Source organism: Schistocerca piceifrons, chromosome 6 (genome assembly GCF_021461385.2).
Source record: "Schistocerca piceifrons isolate TAMUIC-IGC-003096 chromosome 6, iqSchPice1.1, whole genome shotgun sequence".
NCBI classification, from domain to species: domain Eukaryota; kingdom Metazoa; phylum Arthropoda; class Insecta; order Orthoptera; family Acrididae; genus Schistocerca; species Schistocerca piceifrons.
In genome coordinates this window covers 473,868,269-473,890,794 of record NC_060143.1, presented here as the reverse complement: position 1 = coordinate 473,890,794, position 22,526 = coordinate 473,868,269, and the positions used below count along the sequence as shown (strand labels likewise).

Here is a 22,526-nt window from a genome sequence, read left to right as displayed (position 1 = left end):
AGAGTCCACTATATATTGTGATACACTATCTGAAACATCTAGAATAATCTTCTGCTTCCTATTTTCGAGGTACGATTTTAACCAGTTCCCTACAGGTCCTGTAATTCCATAATGACAGGCCTTCTTGAAGAGTATCTGGTGATCTACACAGTCGAACGCCTTTGATAGGTCGCATAAGACACCAATTGGCAGCCTCTTGCTGTTTATAGACTCTAGAACATCATTTGTGAATGAGAAAATTGCGTTATCTATTGAAACTCCCTTTTGAAAACCAAACTGCTGACTGTTAATGATGTTCAGGTCACCAAGGTGTGCCACAATCCTGTTGTACAGAGCTTTTTCTAGGACTTTTGAAAATGTTGTTAATAGAGAGATAGGGCGATAGTTTGACACATTTGTAGCATCCCCTGCTTTGTACAGGGGCCTGACAACAGAGTATTTCATTCTGTCTGGAAACACTCCTTGTTGCATGGATGTGTTGCAGATGTGAGACAAAACTTCGGTCACTTCACTACAGCAAGCCTTCAACAACATGCTTGTAATATCGTCGATACCAGCAGAATGTTTATTTTTCAAAGACTGTATGATTTTTTTGATTTCATTGGCAGTAATGGGAAGCACACTTATTTGACTGAAAGGTTCTGGAAAATTATTTTTCATTATACAGGCAGCTTTATCTACAGAACCATGGCAACCTATCTGTGTTGGGACAGTTAAAAAATGTTGGTTAAAGATTTCAGCAATTTCCTCACTATTAGTTATCTCTGAGTTGTCAACAGTTAAAACAATGTTTTTGTCTTTGGTGTAGTTTACAGTCCCTGTTTCTCTCTTTATCACATTCCAGATTGTTTTAATTTTATTTTCAGAATTAGTAATTTCAGATGCTATACACATACTTTTAGAGTTTTTAATTACTTTGGCAAGAATTTTACAGTAGAGTTTATAATGTTTCAGCTGAGCAGGGTTGTTAGAAGTCTTTGATGCTATGTAGAGTTGTCTTTTTCTCTGACAGGAAGCTATGATGCCCAAAGAAGCCATGGTTTTTTTGCAGACCTAGCAGGTTGGACTCTGTATGACTTTTTTGGAAATACACTTTCAAAGATACCTGCTATCTCATTTGTGAATAAATTGTATTTTGAATTAGCAGTTTCTGCTAGATAAACAGGTGTCCAGTCAGTATGCTGAAGACATGATCTGAACGTTTGAATAGCTTCCTCACTTATTTTCCTTACTGTTTTCCATCTAAGTGGCGTGTCACTCAGAGGAATTCCCAAGCTGTTGAAAGTAACTCGTTGTCCGTCATGGTCAGACAGACCATTTATAACCATTTCAATATTAATATGGTTGACTTTACTCTGATCAACAAAAACGTTATCAATGAGAGTACTGGAAGAGGTTGTGGTTCTGGTGGGCGAGCTAACCACGGGAACAAGGTTGTACGTGCACATGAGATTTTCAAACTCCACCTTGCAGTGAAAATTAACCAAGAAATCTATGTTAAAATCCCCAACAACTACCATGCCCCTATTTTTTCTACTTAAGTACAACAAAAGAGTATTTATTTGTTTAACAAACACTTTAAAATTACCAGATGGTGCCCTGTAAACTGCCACAACTGTTAATCTGGAGACAGTGTCTGGCACCTCTATAGCACATACTTCAAAATGTAGCTCAAAGCAGAATCTTTGTACATCTATTGCCGTGAACAAGACATTGTTTTTTACATATACAGCTACTCCTCCTTTGTCCATATAGTTCCTGCAATAAGACGTTGCCAAAACATAGTTGGGAATAGGGACCACTTCAATACCAGCAGTGATGTGGTGTTCTGTTAGACACAGAATGTGGGCACTGTTTATACTGTTTATCTATATTTGCTGTGAACTGATCCAGATTGCAGTATAGGCCTCTTATGTTCTGATGAAACACTGTTAACTTTTGTTTGTCTTTAATTGTATTGCTGTTTGAGTGAACTTTCGTTTGTGTATTAATTACTTGATGCAGATTTTTGTTACTGGACCAAATCCTGCTAGAGTTGGCCCAGCTCACTAGTTTCCCTCGTTAGTTAGGGCTATGACTGGTCTGCTTTCATGATCGTTATTGTTTAGGCCTATTATTTCATGAAAAGCTTTTCCAATGTCTGCTGCTAGTTTATTTTTGCCAAACTGATTTAGATGTAGTCCATGCTTTGTGAAGCAGTGTCTCTCATACCTGTGTGTATCCAGTAGTGTCACATTCGTAAACTTAGTGCAAAAGTGTTTCAGTTTACTATTCGTTAGGCGAATTTCTCTGTTCACACAAGACCAGTCTGCCAGGTCATATCTCGTGGGCACAGTTGTTAGTATTATGTTTGTAATAACCATCTTGAGCAGAGTTCGACATGCATGTCAAAATATTGCGAGCATGACTGTCTCCAAATATTTTTACGTTATTTTTCCGTTGTGTTTGTTTACGTACGCGATCGGAACTTTTTCTTACGCAACCACGCGTGTTTTGTGTACACGTGTTGCCGTCTACTACAATTTTAGATGCACTGTTTTTGTTATTTGAATTATCACTGTTTATCAAGCACTGAACTTTGTCCACTGTTGAGGCTTCTTTATTCACTTGTGGGTTTCCTTTCTTGTATATAAATGTGGTGTCGTCGACGGTTACGTTTTCACGACGTACATAACACCGATCTACACACACTGTCGAAGCACTACTGTTTTGTAGAGCTGTATATCGGTCTTGGAGGACAGCGTATTTCACTTCTAGCTTGAGGCTTCTTTATTCACTTGTGGTTTTCCTTTCTTGTATATAAATGTGGCGTCGTCGACGGTTACGTTTTCACGACGTACATAACACCGATCTACACACACTGTCGAAGCACTACTGTTTTGTAGAGCTGTATATTGGTCTTGGAGGACAGCGTATTTCACTTCTAGCACTTCAATATCGGTTTGTAGCATTCTGATTATTTCGTCCTTATTTTTGATAATGTTTGAAAATTTACTTTCACACGCGGCTGCTATGCACGGCTCACAGGTCCACAAATAGTCATCGGTTACGAGTTTTAAGTTGATCTTGCAGCAATTTTCATGAAACCAGTACTTGCAGGTTCTACACTGAATTCCTTTACGAACTTTTCTGATACACAATTTACAATTACTATTACTTTTATCTTCATAACTGGGAGCTGAACCTACACGTACTTTCTCTATCGGCGCCATCTGAGTTACCAGTGTCCAAGTTTGCCTGTTTATGTGTGGAAATGCCAAAATTATGCGGTAAATAGATATACTGTGGAGTAAAATTAACATAAGTCGGCACTCCAGCAGCACAAATCGTAGATAAAAATTATGCAGCTCAGACAAAAAAGCAGCAAGTATTGAGTCTGCAAATCTACAGTATTTATGCTCTCACATTAAGTCACCTGGGATTTCTGAATGGTGTGGAGGTTTGACAAGGAGAAATGTGGTATCATCCAGAGATCATGGTGCCACACCAAAGTTGGAAACGCGAATCAATACCACAGACATTAGTGATGGTTCGCTGCAATACACAACAATTGGAGGCACTCCAGAAGACCACGCATCCCCCTCAGTATAGCAGTGCTTTCACACTGAGGTCAATATAGTGTTGAGGATGCAAGGACTTCAAGGAGTCAAAATCATAGTGTAGGACCAATGAGCCATTGAAGTTTCTGATGAACTTGTACTTTAGCAAAGGTTGAACATTGTACCTCAGGAGACCAGTTTGTTAATTAGTGAACCAGGTGATTAATTAAAAATCAATGGCAGTTGTAATTTGTCCAACAATCCTGTGGCAAAGAAGTGTGCCAAAGTTAAGTAAACCATTTATTTATGTAATAGAGCGAATTAATACTTCATAAGTTACAATTGCTTTGTGCCACCTCACCGAGCAGTCAAAGAACCCACATTTATGGCTGGATGATTGTAGTTTTGTTTAGTCACAACAATTGCATTGGTAGTTTTCAAAGAAAATGGTTACATAAATTTGTAACAAATCAAGCCTGATGATAATACACTACTACTTTTGATATAGTTTTACACTGAATGCTGCTGTTTGCCATGTAGCTAATAGGAATTTTCAATCCTTGAATCAAGTTACCATAAGCAGATAATTTGTAGAATTTTCTTTTGGGTTAGTAACAATTCTCGATTTCTTAATGTGTGCTATACAGTAGTTTGTTTAATACCTTTATACCGGAGTATGTATCTCCACTGTGAATCATAGACAAGGAGATAAAGTTTGTGTGAAAATTATTTTTGTGTCTTGTATTGTGATCGTACAATCAAAGTTCAGCTGAAAATGGTCTTTGTTAATAGCATTTTATTTTTTTCTTGTTTTGAATTACATAATATAGTGTTTGTGAGATTGAGATGTAAAATATTTGTTGTGAATCAAGTGTGTTCAGCTGTCATTTGAGCTTAATCTGATAATGTTGAGTTTGGACTTTTGATTAGTACACTAATGTCATCAGTATACAGTTCAGGTTTTGAACCATTGTTTAAAGCTGTTGGAGGATCATTTATGTAGCTTAAGAACAAGAATGAACGAGGCACTGGTCCTTATACGGCCATACTTGCTATGTTGTCATATTCTGAGGTTAATTTCAGTTCTGTCTCAGTCTGTCAGTATGACCCTCTTCTTTCTATTATGATAAAACTGTAACTACGCAACAGCGATGTCATTAGTGCCATAACATTTTAGTTTTCCAAGTAGAATTTTATAGTCTGCTCATTCGAGAACATCAGTAAAACCACAGAAAGCCCCAGCAGGATAAACTTTCTTGTTTGGCTCAGCTAGGACTTCATAAGTGAGTTCCTGTGCAGCATTCTCTGTGGAGAATGTGCAGAAGCTGAACTGACAAGAAAACTACACCAACTTCACCTCATATTTTAAGGAGAAAAAAGTACACTTGCAAAAATTAACCCCAGCAATTGACCCCATAGGAAAATTTCAGCCATAATTCTGTTAATATGCAGTTATGACAGTCTGAATATACAGCTTTTGAATTCATGTGCACTGGTTGTTTGTCACTTGATGTGCCCACCAGGGCTGGTCTGAGAACATTTTTTCACACAAGCAACCTCTAAATTGGTGACACCATTTTCCATACAAACTACATTTAGTTAGTTACATGCTCACAAAATAAATAATAATAATTAAACAGCACTACCTCTATCTACATCTATATCTACATCCATACTCCGCAAACCACCTGACGGTGTGTGGCAGAGGGTACCTTGAGTCCCTCTATTGGTTCTCCCTTCTATTCGTGGAAAGAAGGATTGTCGGTATGCTTCTGTGTAGGCTCTAATCTCTCTGATTTTATCCTCATGGTCTCTTCGCGAGATATACATAGGAGGGAGCCATATACTGCTTGACTCTTCGGTGAAGGTATGTTCTCAAAACTTTAACAAAAGCCCGTACCGAGCTACTGAGCATCTCTCCTGCAGAGTCTTCCACTGGAGTTTATCTATCATCTCCGTAACGCTTTTGCGATTACTAAATGATCCTGTAACGAAGTGTGCTGCTGTCCATTGGATCTTCTCTATCTCTTCTATCAACCCTATCTGGTATGGATCCCACACTGCTGAGCAGTATTCAAGCAGTGGGCGAACAAGCGTACTGTAACCTACTTCCTTTGTTTCCGGATTGCATTTTCTTAGGATTCTTCCAATGAATCTCAGTCTGGCATCTGCTTTACCAATGATCAACTTTATACGATCATTCCATTTTAAATCACTCCTAATGCGTACTCCCAGATAATTTATGGAATTAACTGCTTCCAGTAGCTGACCTGCTATTTTGTAGCTAAATGATAAGGGATCTATCTTTCTATGTATTCGCAGCACATTACACTTGTCTACATTGAGATTCAATTGCCATTCCCTGCACCATGCGTCAATTTGCTGCAGATCCTCCTGCATTTCAGTACAATTTTCCATTGTTACAACCTCTCATACACCACAACATCATCTGCAAAAAGCCTCAGTGAACTTCCGATGTCATCCACAAGGTCATTTATGTATATTGTGAATAGAAACGGTCCTATGACACTCCCCTGCGGCACACCTGAAATCACTCTTACTTCGGAAGACTTCTCTCCATTGAGAATGACATGCTGCGTTTTGTTATCTAGGAACTCTTCAATCCAATCACACAATTGGTCTGATAGTCCATATGCTCTTACTTTGTTCATTAAACGACTGTGGGGAACTGTATCGAACACCTTGCAGAAGTCAAGAAACACGGCATCTACCTGTGAACCCGTGTCTATGGCCCTCTGAGTCTTTTGGACGAATAGCGCGAGGTGTGTTTCACACAACGACCTTTTTCGAAACCCATGCTGATTCCTACAGAGTAGATTTCTAGTCTCCAGAAAAGTCATTATACTCGAACATAATACATGTTCCAAAATTCTACAACTGATCGACGTTAGAGATATAGGTATATAGTTCTGCACATCAGTTCGACGTCCCTTCTTGAAAACGGGGATGACCTGTGCCCTTTTCCAATCCTTGGGAACACTACGCTCTTCTAGAGACCTACGGGACACCGCTGCAAGTAGGGGGGCAAGTTCCTTCGCGTACTCTGTGTAAAATCGAACTGGTATCCCATCAGGTCCAGCCGCCTTTCCTCTTTTGAGCGATTTTAATTGTTTCTCTATCCCTCTGTCATCTATTTCGATATCTACCATTTTGTCATCTGTACGACAATCTAGAGAAGGAACTACAGTGCAGTCTTCCTCTGTGAAACAGCTTTGGAAAAAGACATTTAGTATTTCGGCCTTTAGTCTGTCATCCTCTGTTTCAGTACCATTTTGGTCACAGAGTGTCTGGACATTTTGTTTTGATCCACGTACCGCTTTGACATAAGACCAAAATTTCTTAGGATTTTCTGCCAAGTCAGTACATAGAACTTTACTTTCGAATTCATTGAACGCCTCTCAATAGCCCTCATCACACTACATTTCGCTTCGCGTAATTTTTGTTTGTCTGCAAGGCTTTGGCTATGTTTATGTTTGCTGTGAAGTTCCCTTTGCTTCCACAGCAGTTTTCTAACTCGGTTGTTGTACCACGGTGGCTCTTTTCCATCTCTTACGATCTTGCTTGGCACATACTCATCTAATGCATATTGTACGATGGCTTTGAACTTTGTCCACTGATCCTCAACACTATCTGTACTTGAGACAAAACTTTTTGTTGAGCCATCAGGTACTCTGAAATCTGCTTTTTGTCACTTTTGCTAAACAGAAAAATCATCCAACTTTTTTTAATATTTCTATTTACAGCTGAAATCATCAATGCAGTAACCGCTTTATCATCGCTAATCCCCTGTTCTGTGTTAACTGTTTCAAATAGTTTGGGTCTGTTTGTCACCAGAAGGTCTAATATGTTATCGCCACGAGTCGGTTCTCTGTTTAACTGCTCAAGGTAGTTTTCAGATAAAGCACTTAAAAGAATTTCACTGGATTCTTTGTCTCTGCCACCCGTTATGAACGTTTGAGTCTCCCAGTCTATATCCGGCAAATTAAAATCTCCACCCAGAACTATAACATGGTGGGGAAATCTACTCAAAATATTTACCAAATTATCCTTCAGGTGCTCAGCCACAGCAGCTGCTGAGCCAGGGGGCCTATAGAGACATCCAATTACCATGTCTGAGCCTGCTTTAACCGTGACCTTCACCCAAATTATTTCACATTTCGGATCACCGTCAATTTCCTTCGATACTATTGCACTTCTTATCGCTATAAACAGGCCTCCCCTTTCACTGTCCAGCCTGTCTCTGTGGTATACATTCCAATCTGAGTTTAGGATTTCATTACTGCTTACGTCTGGTTGCAGCGAACTTTCTGTCCCTAGTATTATATGGGCATTGTGACTGTTTATTAGTGAGAGCAGTTCTGGGACCTTTCTATAGACGCTCCGGCAGTTTACTATTAGCACATTAATATTGTTATTCCCTGTTGCATTTTGCGTACTCCTACCTTGCCGCTTCTCAGGAGGCATCTTGTCAGGCCTAGGGAGGGAATTCTCTAACCTAAAAACCCACATATTCACTCCATACGTACTCCGCTACCCTTGTAACCGCTTCCAGCTTGTAGTGCATGCCTGACCTATTCAGGGGGACCCTACATTTCTCCACTCGATAGCGGAGGTCGAGAAATTTACACCCCAGATCTCCGCAGAATCGTCTGAGCCTCTGGTTTAAGCCTTCTACTCGGCTCCAAACCAGAGGGCTGTGATCGGTTCTGGGAATGATACTACAAATAGTTAGCTCGCGAGTGAGGCTTTCCGCCTTCACCAATTCCGCCAACCGCCTGTACGAACTGAGGATGACCTCTGAACCCAGACGGCAGGAGTCATTGGTGCCGACATGAGCAACAATTTGCAGTCCGGTGCACCCAGTGCTCCCTATCGCCACCGGCAGGGCCTCCTCCTCATCTCGGATGAGACCCCCCGGCAACCATACAGAGTGAACACTGGCTTCTTCCCCGACCTTTCCGCTATTTCCTTAAGGGACCCCATCACCCGCCTAATGTTGGAGCTCCCAATAACTAATAAACCCCTCCCCCCATGTGCCTGCTTGGACCTTGCTGAAGGAGCAGCCACATGTCGACTCACAGGCAGAGTGGGTGATGCCACACGGCCAGCCTCCAAATTGACCCTCTGCCTCGTGCGCCGCTGAACCCGCCACACCCCTTGGGGAGAGGGTGGCCCAACGGCCAGAGCAGGGACAGTGGGTGAAGCATGTAACACCTGGGGTGTACCATGTGACGCACCAGACTCCCCACTGCCGCTACACTCCAAGGCAGCAGCCTGAAGACGGCTGACCACGGCCACCAACACGTTCAGCTGTTCGCGAACAGTAGCCAGCTCCTCCTGCGTCTGTACACAGCAGTCACACGTCCTATCCATCCTAAGAAATCAATTTACTGTAGAGAGTTAATCAACTTTTAACTAGACTGCTAATTCACTAAAGGCAGCTGATTGTTGACTAAACTGTGGTTGCTAGACACTTCTTGTAGAAAACAATGAAAATAACACTACCTGTCTCTGGACTGTATTGAAAACAAACACTAGCACTACTGGCACTATGGTTGACAAAGGGACTCTCTCTGACTGTATTCAAAACAAACACGAAATCTATGGAACACTATTACTAGCACTCGACAATTAAAGCTTCCTAAAAGCAAAAACACATGGAAGAAGAAGTGACAAGTGAGGAAAATACAGTTAATACTTAAATTAACGTAGCTCGCTGCACAGCAGATGTGAAGCAGATGGCAGTTATGATGAGCTACTCATTCATTTCATTAACTTACACAGCATTTGTGAGTTGAAGCATAAAAATGTTAAAAGAAAAGAGGTCTCTGGCACCGTCTACAGGTTATAAACTATGCATTGTGACCCAGTGAACAAACCTTGTTACCTATATCCAAACAGTACTTCACAAACCTTTCACTCACTTCACTGTACAGTGCTTTGCACTCGGGCATTAGGTGGCTATAGTAGGTGGGAGAGAGTGACAACCATTGTATATTCAGAAGGTCATGACTGCATACTGTCATAATTATGGCCCAAATATTCACACAGGATCAATTGCTGAGGCTGATACTTGCAAGTGTGCTTTTTTCTGCTTAAAATGTGAGGTTGAGTTGGTGACATTTTCTTATGAGAGGCAGTTAGTAAGTCCTTCTGGAGGGAAAAAAAAGGGCGGGGGTCTCAGTTTCCTACTGAAGGCCACTTTCTCAAAACTTTTGAAAAGGCTGTAAATAGTGAAACAGCCTTGTGATTAGACGTGGCTTGATTATCTTCACTTTTATTGACTGATGTTACTGCAATGTATTTAGCCTGTCAGAAAGCATGTCCGGAGTCATTGATGGATTGCAGTGATATCCCCATCAAGTTACTACAAGATTTTTTATTACTCTCCTAGAATCGCCACCATAGTAAGCTACTTTCCTCCAGGACTTTATGCAATATATCACCATTAGCCATTTGAACTATGCAACTAATCTTCAACATTCTTCTGTAACATGAAATGACAAAAGAGATGCTATGTTCTTCTCTGTAATGTTAATTGGACCTGTTTCACTTAGGACAAATACTTAAAAAAAGACTTCTAGTAGTTAAATTCTTATGTGATATTAATGTACTTCTCTTCTTCAGAAAACCTTTTCTTGCCATTGTCAATATACATCACATATTCTCCTTATTTCTGTTGACATTTATTATTTTGTTCCAAAATATCAAAACTTATCTATTATTTTTAGGATGTAACTTCCTGATTTAATTTACCCAGAATCACCTTGCTTAATTCTGCTAGACTCCATTGCCCATGTTTCAGTTTTATTGATACACAGCCGGCCGGTGTGGCCGTGCAGTTCTAGGCACTTCAGTCTGGAACTGCGTGACCACTACGGTCGCAGGTTTGAATCCTGCCTCGGGCAAGGATGTGTGTGATGTCCTTAGGCTAGTTAGGTTTAATTAGTTCTAAGTTCTAGGCAACTGATGACCTCAGAAGTTAAGTTGCATAGTGCTCAGAGCCATTTGAACCATTTATTGATACACACCATTTACCCCTTTTTCAAGACACTGCCTATTATGAAACTTCCTGGCAGATTAAAACTGTGTGCCCAACCGAGACTTGAACTCGGGAACTTTGCCTTTCGCGGGGCAAGTGCTCTAAGCAAGAAAATCCAGCTTGTTGGTGTAGACTATGACTTTATCAAGAACTTTCATTATGTGGACCATAATTCTACCCATCAAACTTAAATTGCATCCCTCTTGCAAGAAAGGAGTCTTATCTTCAAAGCTTGTAGCATGGGGTCATACTGACTAACTGCATCACAGAATAAAACTAAATTCAGACTGAGAAAACATTCATAATGCTATAATGTTTGTTAATATATTCACTCTTCTTCATAACTTCCAAAAACTTGAAAGAACTATTATTCTTTTTCAATATATTCTATTAAATTTCACTGATTTATTCAAGTAAAATTAATTTTGCAGAGTAAATTGCTATTCTGACAACAATAGTTGTATCATCTGTAAACTGTGGAATGCCTTATGTAGTTTATCCTTGTGGAAGCTTGTTCTCTGCCTCCAGTGATCTTATTGTTGAAGGGATCTAAAATCTTAATCTTCCTTCAGTTTGGAACAATGGAAACTCCTGTAGGAATATCAACAATGTAGGAAAAGACAGACTGCTACTTACCATAAAGAAGAGACATTAAGTTGCAGACAGGCACAATTAAAAGACTTTCATAAAGCTTTTGACCACAGGCTTCATCATTAAAAGAGAGACACACTCCATTTATACACACAGGCAACCACACTTCATGCCTGCCAACTCCAGCATCTCAGGGCAGAATGCCTTCCTTCAGTGTGGGGAACATAATTTTTCAATTTCTTTCAAGCTTCATTTACATTATGATTTAGTTTTTATGTAAGAATTATTATTTTTTAGCTGCTCAGTGCAGACCTTTGGTTTGTAATATTCAGGATAATTTGCACCGATTACAGAGATGTTCTTCTTTATAAGTTCCACAAACTACAATACTGTCCAAGAAGTTTGCACAAAGGACTGGTCCCTGTTAGTTGTTCTAGTTATCATCGGAAAATATTTCAGATTCTGTCTTCTGCTACAGTTTTGCCCCCTATAGATTCCTCAAGCACTACGGAAGTCATTCTTTGGTGTTTTAAAATATATCCTATTATCCTGCCCCTTCATCCTGTCAGTTTTTCCACAAGTTCCTCTCATCACTGTTTCTGTGGATAGCCTCCTTGCTCCTTATATTATCTGTCCAACTAATTTTGAACATCCATCTGTAGCACCACATCTCAAATGTTTCAGTTCTTTTCTGTTCCAGTTTTTCCACAGTCCGCTTCCAGAGAATGCTCTGCACCAGAAGTACATTTTCAGAAATTTCTTCCTCAAATTGAGTCCTATGTGTGACACCATTAGAGTTCTCTAGGTCAGATGTGCCCTCTTTGCCTGTGAAAGTCTGCTTTCTATGACCTTGTTTCATCCATCACGGCTTATTTTGTTTCCAAAATAGCAGAATTCCTTAACTTCGTGTACTTAGTGACCACCAGTTCTCATGTTAAGTTTCTCATTATTCTCGTTTCTGCTACTTCTCATTTTTTTTGGTCTCTTGTTCCAGTGTACTCTAAAGCCATATTCGGGAACATTAGACTGTTCATTCCATTCAACAGACCCTGTAATTCTTCAATTTCATGGAGGATTGCAATGTCATCAGTGAATCTTATCATTCGTATTCTTTCCCTATGAATATTAATCCAGTTCCTGAACCTTTCTTATATTTCTGTCATTGCTTCCTTGATGTATAGGTTGAACAGTAGGGGCAGAAGACTACATCCCTGTCTAATACCCTTTCTGATCCTAGCACTTTATTTTGGTCTTCAATTCTTATTTTTACCTCTTTATTCTTGTGCATATTGTATATTATCTTTCTACATCCTAGTCCTATGGTATTTCTAATACTTGCACTTCAGTCTAAGTCTTGCACTCCTATTGTTCCCTCTTGGTGCTCATAAATATACTGTAGAGAAATCTGACGTTGCACAGATATTTATTTATAGCTCTGTGTCCACGCCCATACCACACAGTGGATGGACTTGTGCTTAATGTTTATGATTTCACATCTCCTGAACTGTGTGTTGTACAAAGATATAATGTTGTAGATACATTCAGAGGCATATGTGGATACTATCTGCAGCTCGTGTTGCAAGTGGAGTTTGTAGGAACAAAGTAATAAATTTAAACATTATGTATGATGCGGCACTTTGTCATGCATCTCACTGTTTATGATATCGTACCTCCTGACCTATGTGTCATACACTGATACAATATTGTAGGCACATTCAGTGGCGAGTGCATACTGTCTGTGAAATTTATTGCAAATAGAATTAGTACCAAAGAAGTAATAAATTTACAGGTCATACATGATGCGGCAGTTTTTCATGTATCTCATTGTTTATTATATCATATCTCATGAGCTCTGTATCCTACAATGATGTAATTTACATTCAGTGATATAAGTGCATACTATCTGCAGAATGTTTCACAAATACAGTTAGTAGTAAAGAAGTAATAAATTATGATGTTGTGCCTCATGCAGTACTATTACTGCATCAACAGTAGGAAAGTACTAAGCAATAAACCTTTTTTCTTTCATCATTTTATAGGGGTTGACAGTGAGAAAAAATTTGCAAGGATTTGAAATTATGTTTAAAGTTTGTTTCAAGTCACTAAAAACTCTCATTCTCAAATGCCGGATGAATGAAGTCTGGGAATTCACACATTGTGGGCTAAGCTTCTTTTTCAGCACCACCACCCCTTTGATCCTTAGATGGTTCTTACCCCCATAGCAATTGTTGCTTGACAGTAAGGTATATGTGTACCAAGTTTGGGTGAAATCTGTTCAGTGGTTTAGAAGATGTGGAACACACACACACACACACACACACACACACACACACACACACGGAACACACACACACAATTTTATAATATGTATGGATTACCCATCTATCCCTAAATATTACACCTATTTTCCTGAGAATTTGAGCATCTTGTACCATTTTACATAGCCAAATATTTTTTGTAGGCTCACAAATCCTATACACATTTATTGATTTTCCTTAAATCTTGTTTCCATTATCAGGTATAAGTCAGATCTACCTTTGTGGTGCCTTTATCTTCCCTAAAACCAAACTAATCATCATCTAACAAATCCTTGATTTTCCTTTCCATTGTTCTGTATATTGTTCTTGTCAGCAATTTGGATACATGAGTTGTTAAAGTAAGTCACAACAGTACAGTGTTCTCAACCGCTAGTCTAAAGCACTGTCCTCTCCTAAATTACCTTGTATTATCCAAGGGTCTCGTGTTCAGCCCTAAACCTCCATTTAATCATGCTATTATGGTGAAGGACCTACTTCCCTTCACACATAATGTCAATGGGAAATACCACTTTTCAACCCAATCCCAAAACCTTTCAAACAGCAAACCTGACATTGAACCCTGCTTTAAAAAGTTCCAACTATGGTCCCAACTCGATTCACCACTGCTACCTCAAAATTATCCATTACAAGCCTTCCAAGAATTCCTCATATCTAGCATTGCTTCACAGCACTCCCTTAGGTCCCTACAACGTGAGCCTAACCTGTCTTCTGCACAACTCCAAGCTCTTCGTACCCCAAAAGCTGATGACTACATTATTATCCTTCCAGCAGACAAGGGATCTTCCACTGTGGTACTTGACTAACAGGAAAGTATCATTGAAGGTCTATGACAGCTCTCTGACACCTCTACACACAGCATCTGCCATCAAGATCCCATCCTTGTGATTAAAACTGACCTGCAGTCCCTCCTTGAAATCTCAGGCCCCTCACAGGGACCAACACCTCAATCCATAGAACTTCTTACCTCATCCAAACAACCCACCCTCACCTGTTCCGAATCCCATGACTTTCCTTGATGTTGATCTCATCCTCACCAAAGGCCAGCTACACACTTCTGTCCACATTCAACCTACTAACAAACAACAGTACTTATATTTTTACAATTACCATACTTACCATACTTCCCATGTCAAATATTCCCTCCCATACAGCCTTGGCATTCGAGGCAAACGTATTTGTTCAGATGCAGACTCTTTTCAACAATACACTTCTATTCTCACCTCAGCCTTCACCGAACATAATTACCCCACCAGCCAAGTTCAGAAACAATTTTCCTGGGCCATCACATCCAATTCTGATACTGCTGATCCCTCCAAAAAACATACTAGGAGTACACCACTTGTCACTCAGTATTATCCTGATCTTGAATGTATTAATCAGCTACTACTACAAGGCCATGACTTCCTAAGATTATGCCCTGATATGAGGTCCATTCTGTCTGAGATTTTGCCCACCACACCCAGAATAGCTTTGTGTCGCCATCTCAATCTCCACAATATCCTTGTCAGACACTATGCTCCTTCTGTACCCGTCTCCCTACTCTATGGCTCGTACCCCTGTGACTGCCTCCAATGCAAGACTCACCCTTTGCACCATTCTACCAACACCTATACCAACACTGTAACTGGCTATCAAAGGAGAGCCACCTGTGAAACGAGACACGTCTATACCACCTTTTATGTAAACACTGTTTGGCCTTTTAATTCAGGATGACTACCACCAAGTTATCAGTTAGGATGAAGAGGCATAGGCAGAGGGTGTACACTGCCAACACACTATATCCTGTTAGAGAATATGCACTACAACACGACAGTAGTGACCTTGACACCTGTTGCACCACATGTGCCATCAGGATTCTTCCCCAGACGCCAATTTCTCAGAACTCTGGAGGCGGAAACTGGTGCTACAACATGTCCTTGGTTTTTGCCATCCACCTGGCCTTAATTTACATTAATTTCTTCAGTCTTAACATTTCTTCACAGTAACTATTCCTTCCTTCACTCCATTTTAGTTTTCTACATCTTTCATTTTCTGAACTGTCTATTTTTTTCCATCCTCCTCCCACTTCTAATCACATGCAATGTACTTATCTTTTTGCTCTTGTTAATGTGTGCACAATGTTTTAGCAGTAATCTCTATCTTGAATATTACCATATCTTCCACCTTCAAGCTCTCAGGTTTTCAAATCTTGTATAGTGCAGCGCCAACAATTAGTCTTTCCTTCTCATCCCATCCAGTAAGTTTCCCCCGACCCGGCATTCTGGGTGACTTTTCTGAAATTTACCCCTTTTTCTAAACCTCTCCAGTTCATTTCCTTCACCCCTCTTTCTTCCCTTTCAACCTTCTGCCAGAAGAAGGAGCCACTGGCCTCAAAAGCTTGCATATGTAATGCCTTTTTTATATGTGTGTTGTCTTTGCTTGATGAATAGATTTTTGATCTACCCAACTACATTATATTTTCAAAAATTGAGTATTTTCGTTGATACAAGGTGATTGTGTGATAGTTCATGCCCATATCTTCCCTTGCCATCTTTGGGGTTGTGTGGATGATATTATTCTCAAAGTCTCTACAAATAAATTTGCATAGAGACATGATTGTCACTCCCTGTCTTCAATAATTTTAACAGGTGTGACATGAAGTCAAGTAAGATTTATGCACCCATTTTTATATCATTAGAAGATTGTGTCAGTGCTGTTATGGATGCAATAAAAATATATGGAGATTGCTTCTCTTATCGGGTGCAGTTGCTGTATGCAGTCCATCCGCAGTGGCCAGAGACAAGGTCATGTGTGTGTGAATTGTGCTTGTGTGAATGTGTGTGTGTTTTCTACTTTAGAAGAAGGCCTTTTGGTTGAAAGCTCAAATGTATAGCAGTCTTTTTGCTGAGCCTGTCAGTGATTCAACATCTTCTCCATACAGTGAGTAGCAATCTAATCTTTTCATAATATTGCTGTTTTTCCACCTTGTATTTTCCAGAGTAGAAACTGCTTATATCTTATTTCATAAATAAATTTGCCATGAATTTAATTTTAGTACTGAGATAAACTGACAACTTTATTGCTTCAAAAACTGAGTCTGAAGATTGTCCCTTTATTGAAGTCCATCTGTGTTGTGTTGGGGCATATAAAGTAATTGCATTGTTTCTTTCAGGAAAATCTCTATGAATGCATTTTGTGTGCCTGTTGCTCTACATCATGCCCTTCGTACTGGTGGAATGGCACTAAATTTCTGGGACCAGCAGCACTCCTGCACGTAAGTGTCTGAAGTCCTCTTCACATTGCTTTTCAGGTTCCTTTTATTTTCCAAGAAAATTCACTTTCACTCTTTCTAGGGCATTTGTACAACATATTTTCTGTGAGATAAATGGAAAAAGTTGCTAATCACATATGAAACTTACAACACAACAGGGAGGATGGCAGATGCATTAAAACTAAAATTCTTAGCTTTTTAAATTATGCAGTTCCTGTTAGCAATTTTTGTGGCTGAGCTACACAGAGATATTTTGCGACGTGGGTTTACTGACTTAGGTGACCACACAATGATTGGTTGCCATGAATAAGAAAGTAAAAATAATTATAAATGAAAATCAAAATAATGTGTATATACTACAGTATTAATTTATTTCATTTACTGGTTTCCATATTACCAGGCCATCATCTGACTTTAACTATCATGGCCAAAGAGGCACAACTTTAGTGAACAACGTTGAAAAACATGTGTGACTTCCAGAGTGACATATGAATATGAAGTAAATGTCATCTTGAAAGTGTAGTGGCAATGAAATTAAAAATGTTGAAGTTAAATGACAAATAAATATGGAGGGAACAAGCCAGAAAAATGTTGATATAAAAACACAAAAAACAGTGCCTTTATAACAGTTTAAATTAAACTAACAATCACAATAAAATGAAATTGATACAAGACAAGAGTGCTGAAGAATAGCTTGAAGTGGTATTACGTACAGAAGGTGGAAAAACTACAAGGAAAATGTATGTATTATAAAACAACAGAATTTATGGAGTACATAGACAGTCACAATAAAATAAATAAATATATGGAAAATTGTGAAACTTGCAGTTACCAGTGCCTCCTTATCTGGAAATAATTTTCTGTGGTGTAAGGAGTGTTTAAGAAGTGAATGTGACTGGCCATTCTGAACCATTTGGTACTTTTGTGATCTAAGAGCCCCGATGCTGCATGCTGATGCATTCAAAGTCAAAGCAAGAGGTAAATGAAGCTGATACAATGTCAGGCAAGAACCAGTTTAAGACATTGCTTCGGCTTATCAAGTACCTAATGACAGTCTGGAACTACTGAAAAGACTTGCCTTTTCTCAGCAGTCAATTCAATGGATGGGCTATCATTACAGTTTGGGGGATAAATTGTGCATAATACATAACCTTGCCCATACAAACCTGCAATTCATTTATGTTCTTTGGTGTAGGAACATGAAAAATGGCTACCACATTTTTTGATGTTGGTTTATGGCCATCACAGCTAAGGATATATCCTATATACTTGATGGAAGGCTGAAAGAAGGAGCATTTCTAGTTACACTTTAGTCCGGCTTGTGAAAGGACTAAAAATACCCACTGGAGATTTGAGAGATGCTCCTTCTGAGTCCATCCTGCAATAATTATATCATCCAGATAATTGATATGTGGTGGAATATTGGCAATAGTTTGTTCTACAGATTTCTTGTGTGCTAGCAATGCTGACAGTAACCTGTTGTATTGATAGAGGCTGTAAGGAGTATTTAATACCAGTATGACTTTGGAAAAACTTGTCCAAAGGAAGTTGAAAATAAGGTTCCAAAAGAGAGCAGCCTTAGGGAAATACAGACCCTATTAATTTTGAAAATAATTCATCAAGATGCAGAAGGGCATATGAGTCCACAATTGACTGAAAATTTCCCAAACTTTTTAAATCTTCACAGTCTTGCATTAGCACACCTGGTTTGTGAGCAGTGACTAAAGGTGATATCCTTTCACAAGCCGGACTAAAGTGTAACTAGAAATGCTCCTTCTTTCAGCCTTCCATCAAGTATATAGGATATATCCTTAGCTGTGATGGCCATAAACCAACATCAAAAAATGTGGTAGCCATAGAAATGGAAACCTGAGCTGCTTGCAGAATCTTGAAACTTCTAGCAATATGCAAGACTCAGCTAAAGAAGGCTCTGACTACCATAACACTCCAGCATGCACATCAATGCCCAGCACTAATCTAATCAGCACATAACATATTAATGATTCTGCATATGATACTCTACAAGAACACATAAACTTGCATTTTCTACTCAGACCTTCTAGGTGTGCATTCCGAGATGCATAATTGTCTGATTTTGCCTTACAATGTTGCAGGAACTCTAAATGAATGACCACCACATGCGTTTTTATAAGAAATGACCACCACATGCATTTTTACATCAAACTGTTCACTTAAAAGTAACTGAGTAGTGGCGATGTAGGTCTGAAGATAATAGATAGGCTTGCAGTTGCTCAGGGCACTCAATATAACTTGTCTAGAAATGAAGTCCTAAATGTTTTGTACACCACCCAGTTCTACTGAATGGCTGGGAACCCAAGATATTGGAAGCAACTGTAAATGTAAGAACCTTCAACATCGCAGCACGTCAGCAATCGTTGGTTAATATATTAAAAAACTAAAAATCCGCCTCGATTGCGAAAAAAGCACCTAGTGTTAAGTGTTAACCCAGGTTTCGGCGTAGATAACTACACCTTCTTCAGAACAATAATAAAACCCGCAAGTGCCTAAGAAGACCTTTGTCAATGATTAAAAGAACACCATAGCTATACATTTATAAACGAAAAAGAAAAGGAAAACACAAACAGTACATATGTGCAAAGTCGAAACCACTACTTAACTTTATGGTGTACACTCCACCTCACACCGGCCTATGTTCGATGGGCCATGACCTACCATAAACTGCAGCTACAAACGGTTGCTCACTTACAAGCCTCACCTGCTATGCATGCACATGCACAAGACAAGGGAAGTTACTTGAATGCACATGTGCATACAAATACGAGAAAGTTTTACATGGGTTGAGGCTAAATAGCCCATATATTCCCAACCATGGATCAATGTATATCAAAAAATGAAATGGATAGAACAAGAGACGAGCTAAATAGGAGATGAAACCTAAATATAACTGCACACGGTTACTTATGCTAGTAAAGAAACTTATATATGAAGCCACCTATGCAGTTATATTTAGGTTTCATCTCCTATTTAGCTCGTCTCTTGTTCTATCCATTTAATTTTTTGATATACATTGATCCACGGTTGGGAATATATGGGCTATTTAGCCCCAACCCATGTAAAACTTTCTCGTATTTGTACGCGCATCCACATTCAAGTAACTTCCCTTGTCTTATGCATGTGCATACATAGCGCGTGAGGGTGGAAGTGAGCAACCATTTGTAGCTGCAGTTTATGGTGGGTCATGGCCCATCAAACATAGGCTGGTGTGAGGTGGAGCGTACACCATTAAGTTAAATACTGGTTTTGACTTTGCACATATGTACAGTTTGTGTTTTCCTTTTCTTTTTCGTTTGTAAATGTATAGCTATGGTGTTTTAATCATTGACAAAGGTCTTCTTAGGCACTTGCGGGTTTTATTGTTGTTCTGAAGAAGGTGTAGTTACCTACGCCGAAGCCTGGGTTAACACTTAACACTAGGTGCTTTTTTCGCAATCGAGGCAGGTTTTTAGTTTTATAATATAATTGTAAATGTGCCCAGTTTGTCAGATTCTGTATGATCTTGTGCTACTGATTGAGCTGTTGTTTCCATAGTTCAAAAAGCTGCTTGCCAATAGTGGTTGAAACAAGCAGCAAAACACCCTGACAAGCACGGGTTGGGTTATGGTTCCAAAAAATCATCACTGCAACTGTTGCAATTCTGCTTCTTCAACAACACAGATTTTATTAAGCACAGATTATTTACAAATAAATCAGAGGAAGTAATAGTTCCTAACTCTCCTGGAAATATACAAAATTAAAATCCTCTGGAGGTGGGTAGCTTTTGACCAATACAGTACCCTGGAAAATTTTTGAATAACTCCCATGATAGTGCAGGAGAACATTGTTTGCAGATTCAATTAGGAAGCACTCAGATACGAAGCATCATCTCAGTGCACCGGTATACCATCAGTTAGTTTACTGGGAATGCAATGGTCAGCTGAATGGTGAGCAAAGACAGTATCACATTATGCAGACAAGCAAGTCCATGTGCTACTCGAAAATCAATGATAGATAATGACAAAGTCCAAATCACAGTCCAGGAGAAAACTGCCTAGCACAGGATCATTGTGAGTAGGTACATGGGAGAACTGCAGTAAACATTGCCTGTTTGCAACAAGTGAGTCTGTGGCAGGCAACCCATGGGAGCCATTAAATATGTTGTGGGTATTTTGCCCCATGACATGGTGCTGGCAGATGTAACCTTTTACCTCACAAAAAGTCACCTCACTTCATGTATGAATAATTATATCAACTGATCTACTGATTCATCCAGTGGGGTTACAATATAAACTATCATTATACTGCTTAATGCTATTTATGCTATTATGATCTAAATTGAACCAAATAAATTAGCAAGAAAGCTGCTACCTTGAGAAACATGCTGCCTCCTCAGTTTTTGTTATGTTGATGCTGTTCGTCTGCTATTAGTAGCCTAATAATTACATGAATACAATGGTATTTTTCAAATAAAATATTTTTTACACCTATAAATAATGATTCTAATTATAGTGTGTTATTAGTTGTCATTCAGGTGTGTAACAAGCACTAATACTCGGCACATAGCCAACAGAACCTTTCAGTCCAGAATCAAGATATTCAGATAACTTTTACAATGAGTAGCTAATGAGGTACATTTTTAATTTTCTTTCACATAGCAAAGGTTTCATAGTGGCTCTAAAATGCCTTTGGGAGTGGCAACTAAATTGTAATAATAGCCTATCTATGGAAAGTTACTTCAAAACCAGCCTCAGATAAGGACCTCTACATCTACATAGATATTTCGCAAGTCACTGTATGGTGCATGGTGGAGAGTATCCTGTTAAAAAGAAGGAATCTGGACAGGAACAAAAAAAGTTTTAGAAGAAGAATAGTGGAAAGATGGGGGAAAGTGGAGAAGTACCATAAATGTCCCAATCTGGCTGATCCTGGATAAAGAGGAAACAAAGAAGATGCAAATGATGATGATGAGCAGGGATTTCCATCTTCTTGCCCTACCTTAAATGGGAGCTTGCTGAATACCTTACCAGAAGATACATAACTCCAGTCTGAAACCTGAAGAAGTTGGCAAAATCAACATGAAAATAATTTTTATGGCCTGTATTGCAGTAGCCAGTATCTTTATTGTGTCAGTGTATATCACAATTAGGTTGAAACTGATTTTTATTGTTGTTGTTGTTGTTGTGGTATTCAGTCCAGAAACTGATTTGATGATTCTGTCCATGCTGCTCTATCCTGTGCAAGCCTCTTCATCTCTGAGAAACCACTGCAATGTACATCCTTCTGAATCTGCTTAGTGTATTCAATATCTTGGTCTCCCTCTATGATTTTTACCCTCCATGCTTCCCTACAATACTAAATTGGAGATTCCTTGATGCCTGAAAACATGTCCTACCAACTGATCCTTTCTTCTAGTCAAGTTGTGCCACAAATTCCTCTTCTCCCCAATTCTATTCAGTACCTCCTCATTAGTTACATGATCTACCCACATAATCTTCAGCATTCTTCTGTAGCACCACATTTCAGAAGCTTGTATTCTCTTTTTGTCCAAACTATTTATTGTCCATGCTTTACTTCCATACATAGCTACACTCCATACAAAAACTTCCAGAAAGAACTTTATGACACTTAAATCTATACTCAATGTTAATAAATTTCTCTTCTTCAGAAACACTTTCCTTGCCATAGCCATTCTACATTTTATATCCTCTCTACTTTGACCATAATCAGTTATTTTGCTTTCCAGATAG

General features: G+C 39.2%; 1 protein-coding gene across 1 annotated transcript in view; it reads left to right on the top strand.

Annotated features, from left to right (window-relative positions):
- Window positions 1–22,526, top strand: part of LOC124802791 (succinate dehydrogenase [ubiquinone] iron-sulfur subunit, mitochondrial-like) — a 115,455-nt gene that overhangs the window by 43,445 nt on the left and 49,484 nt on the right. Inside the window, exon 3 of the mRNA XM_047263793.1 lies at window positions 16,663–16,764. Coding sequence (XP_047119749.1) covers window positions 16,663–16,764 — 102 coding nt within the window. The remainder of the gene's footprint in view (window positions 1–16,662; window positions 16,765–22,526) is intronic.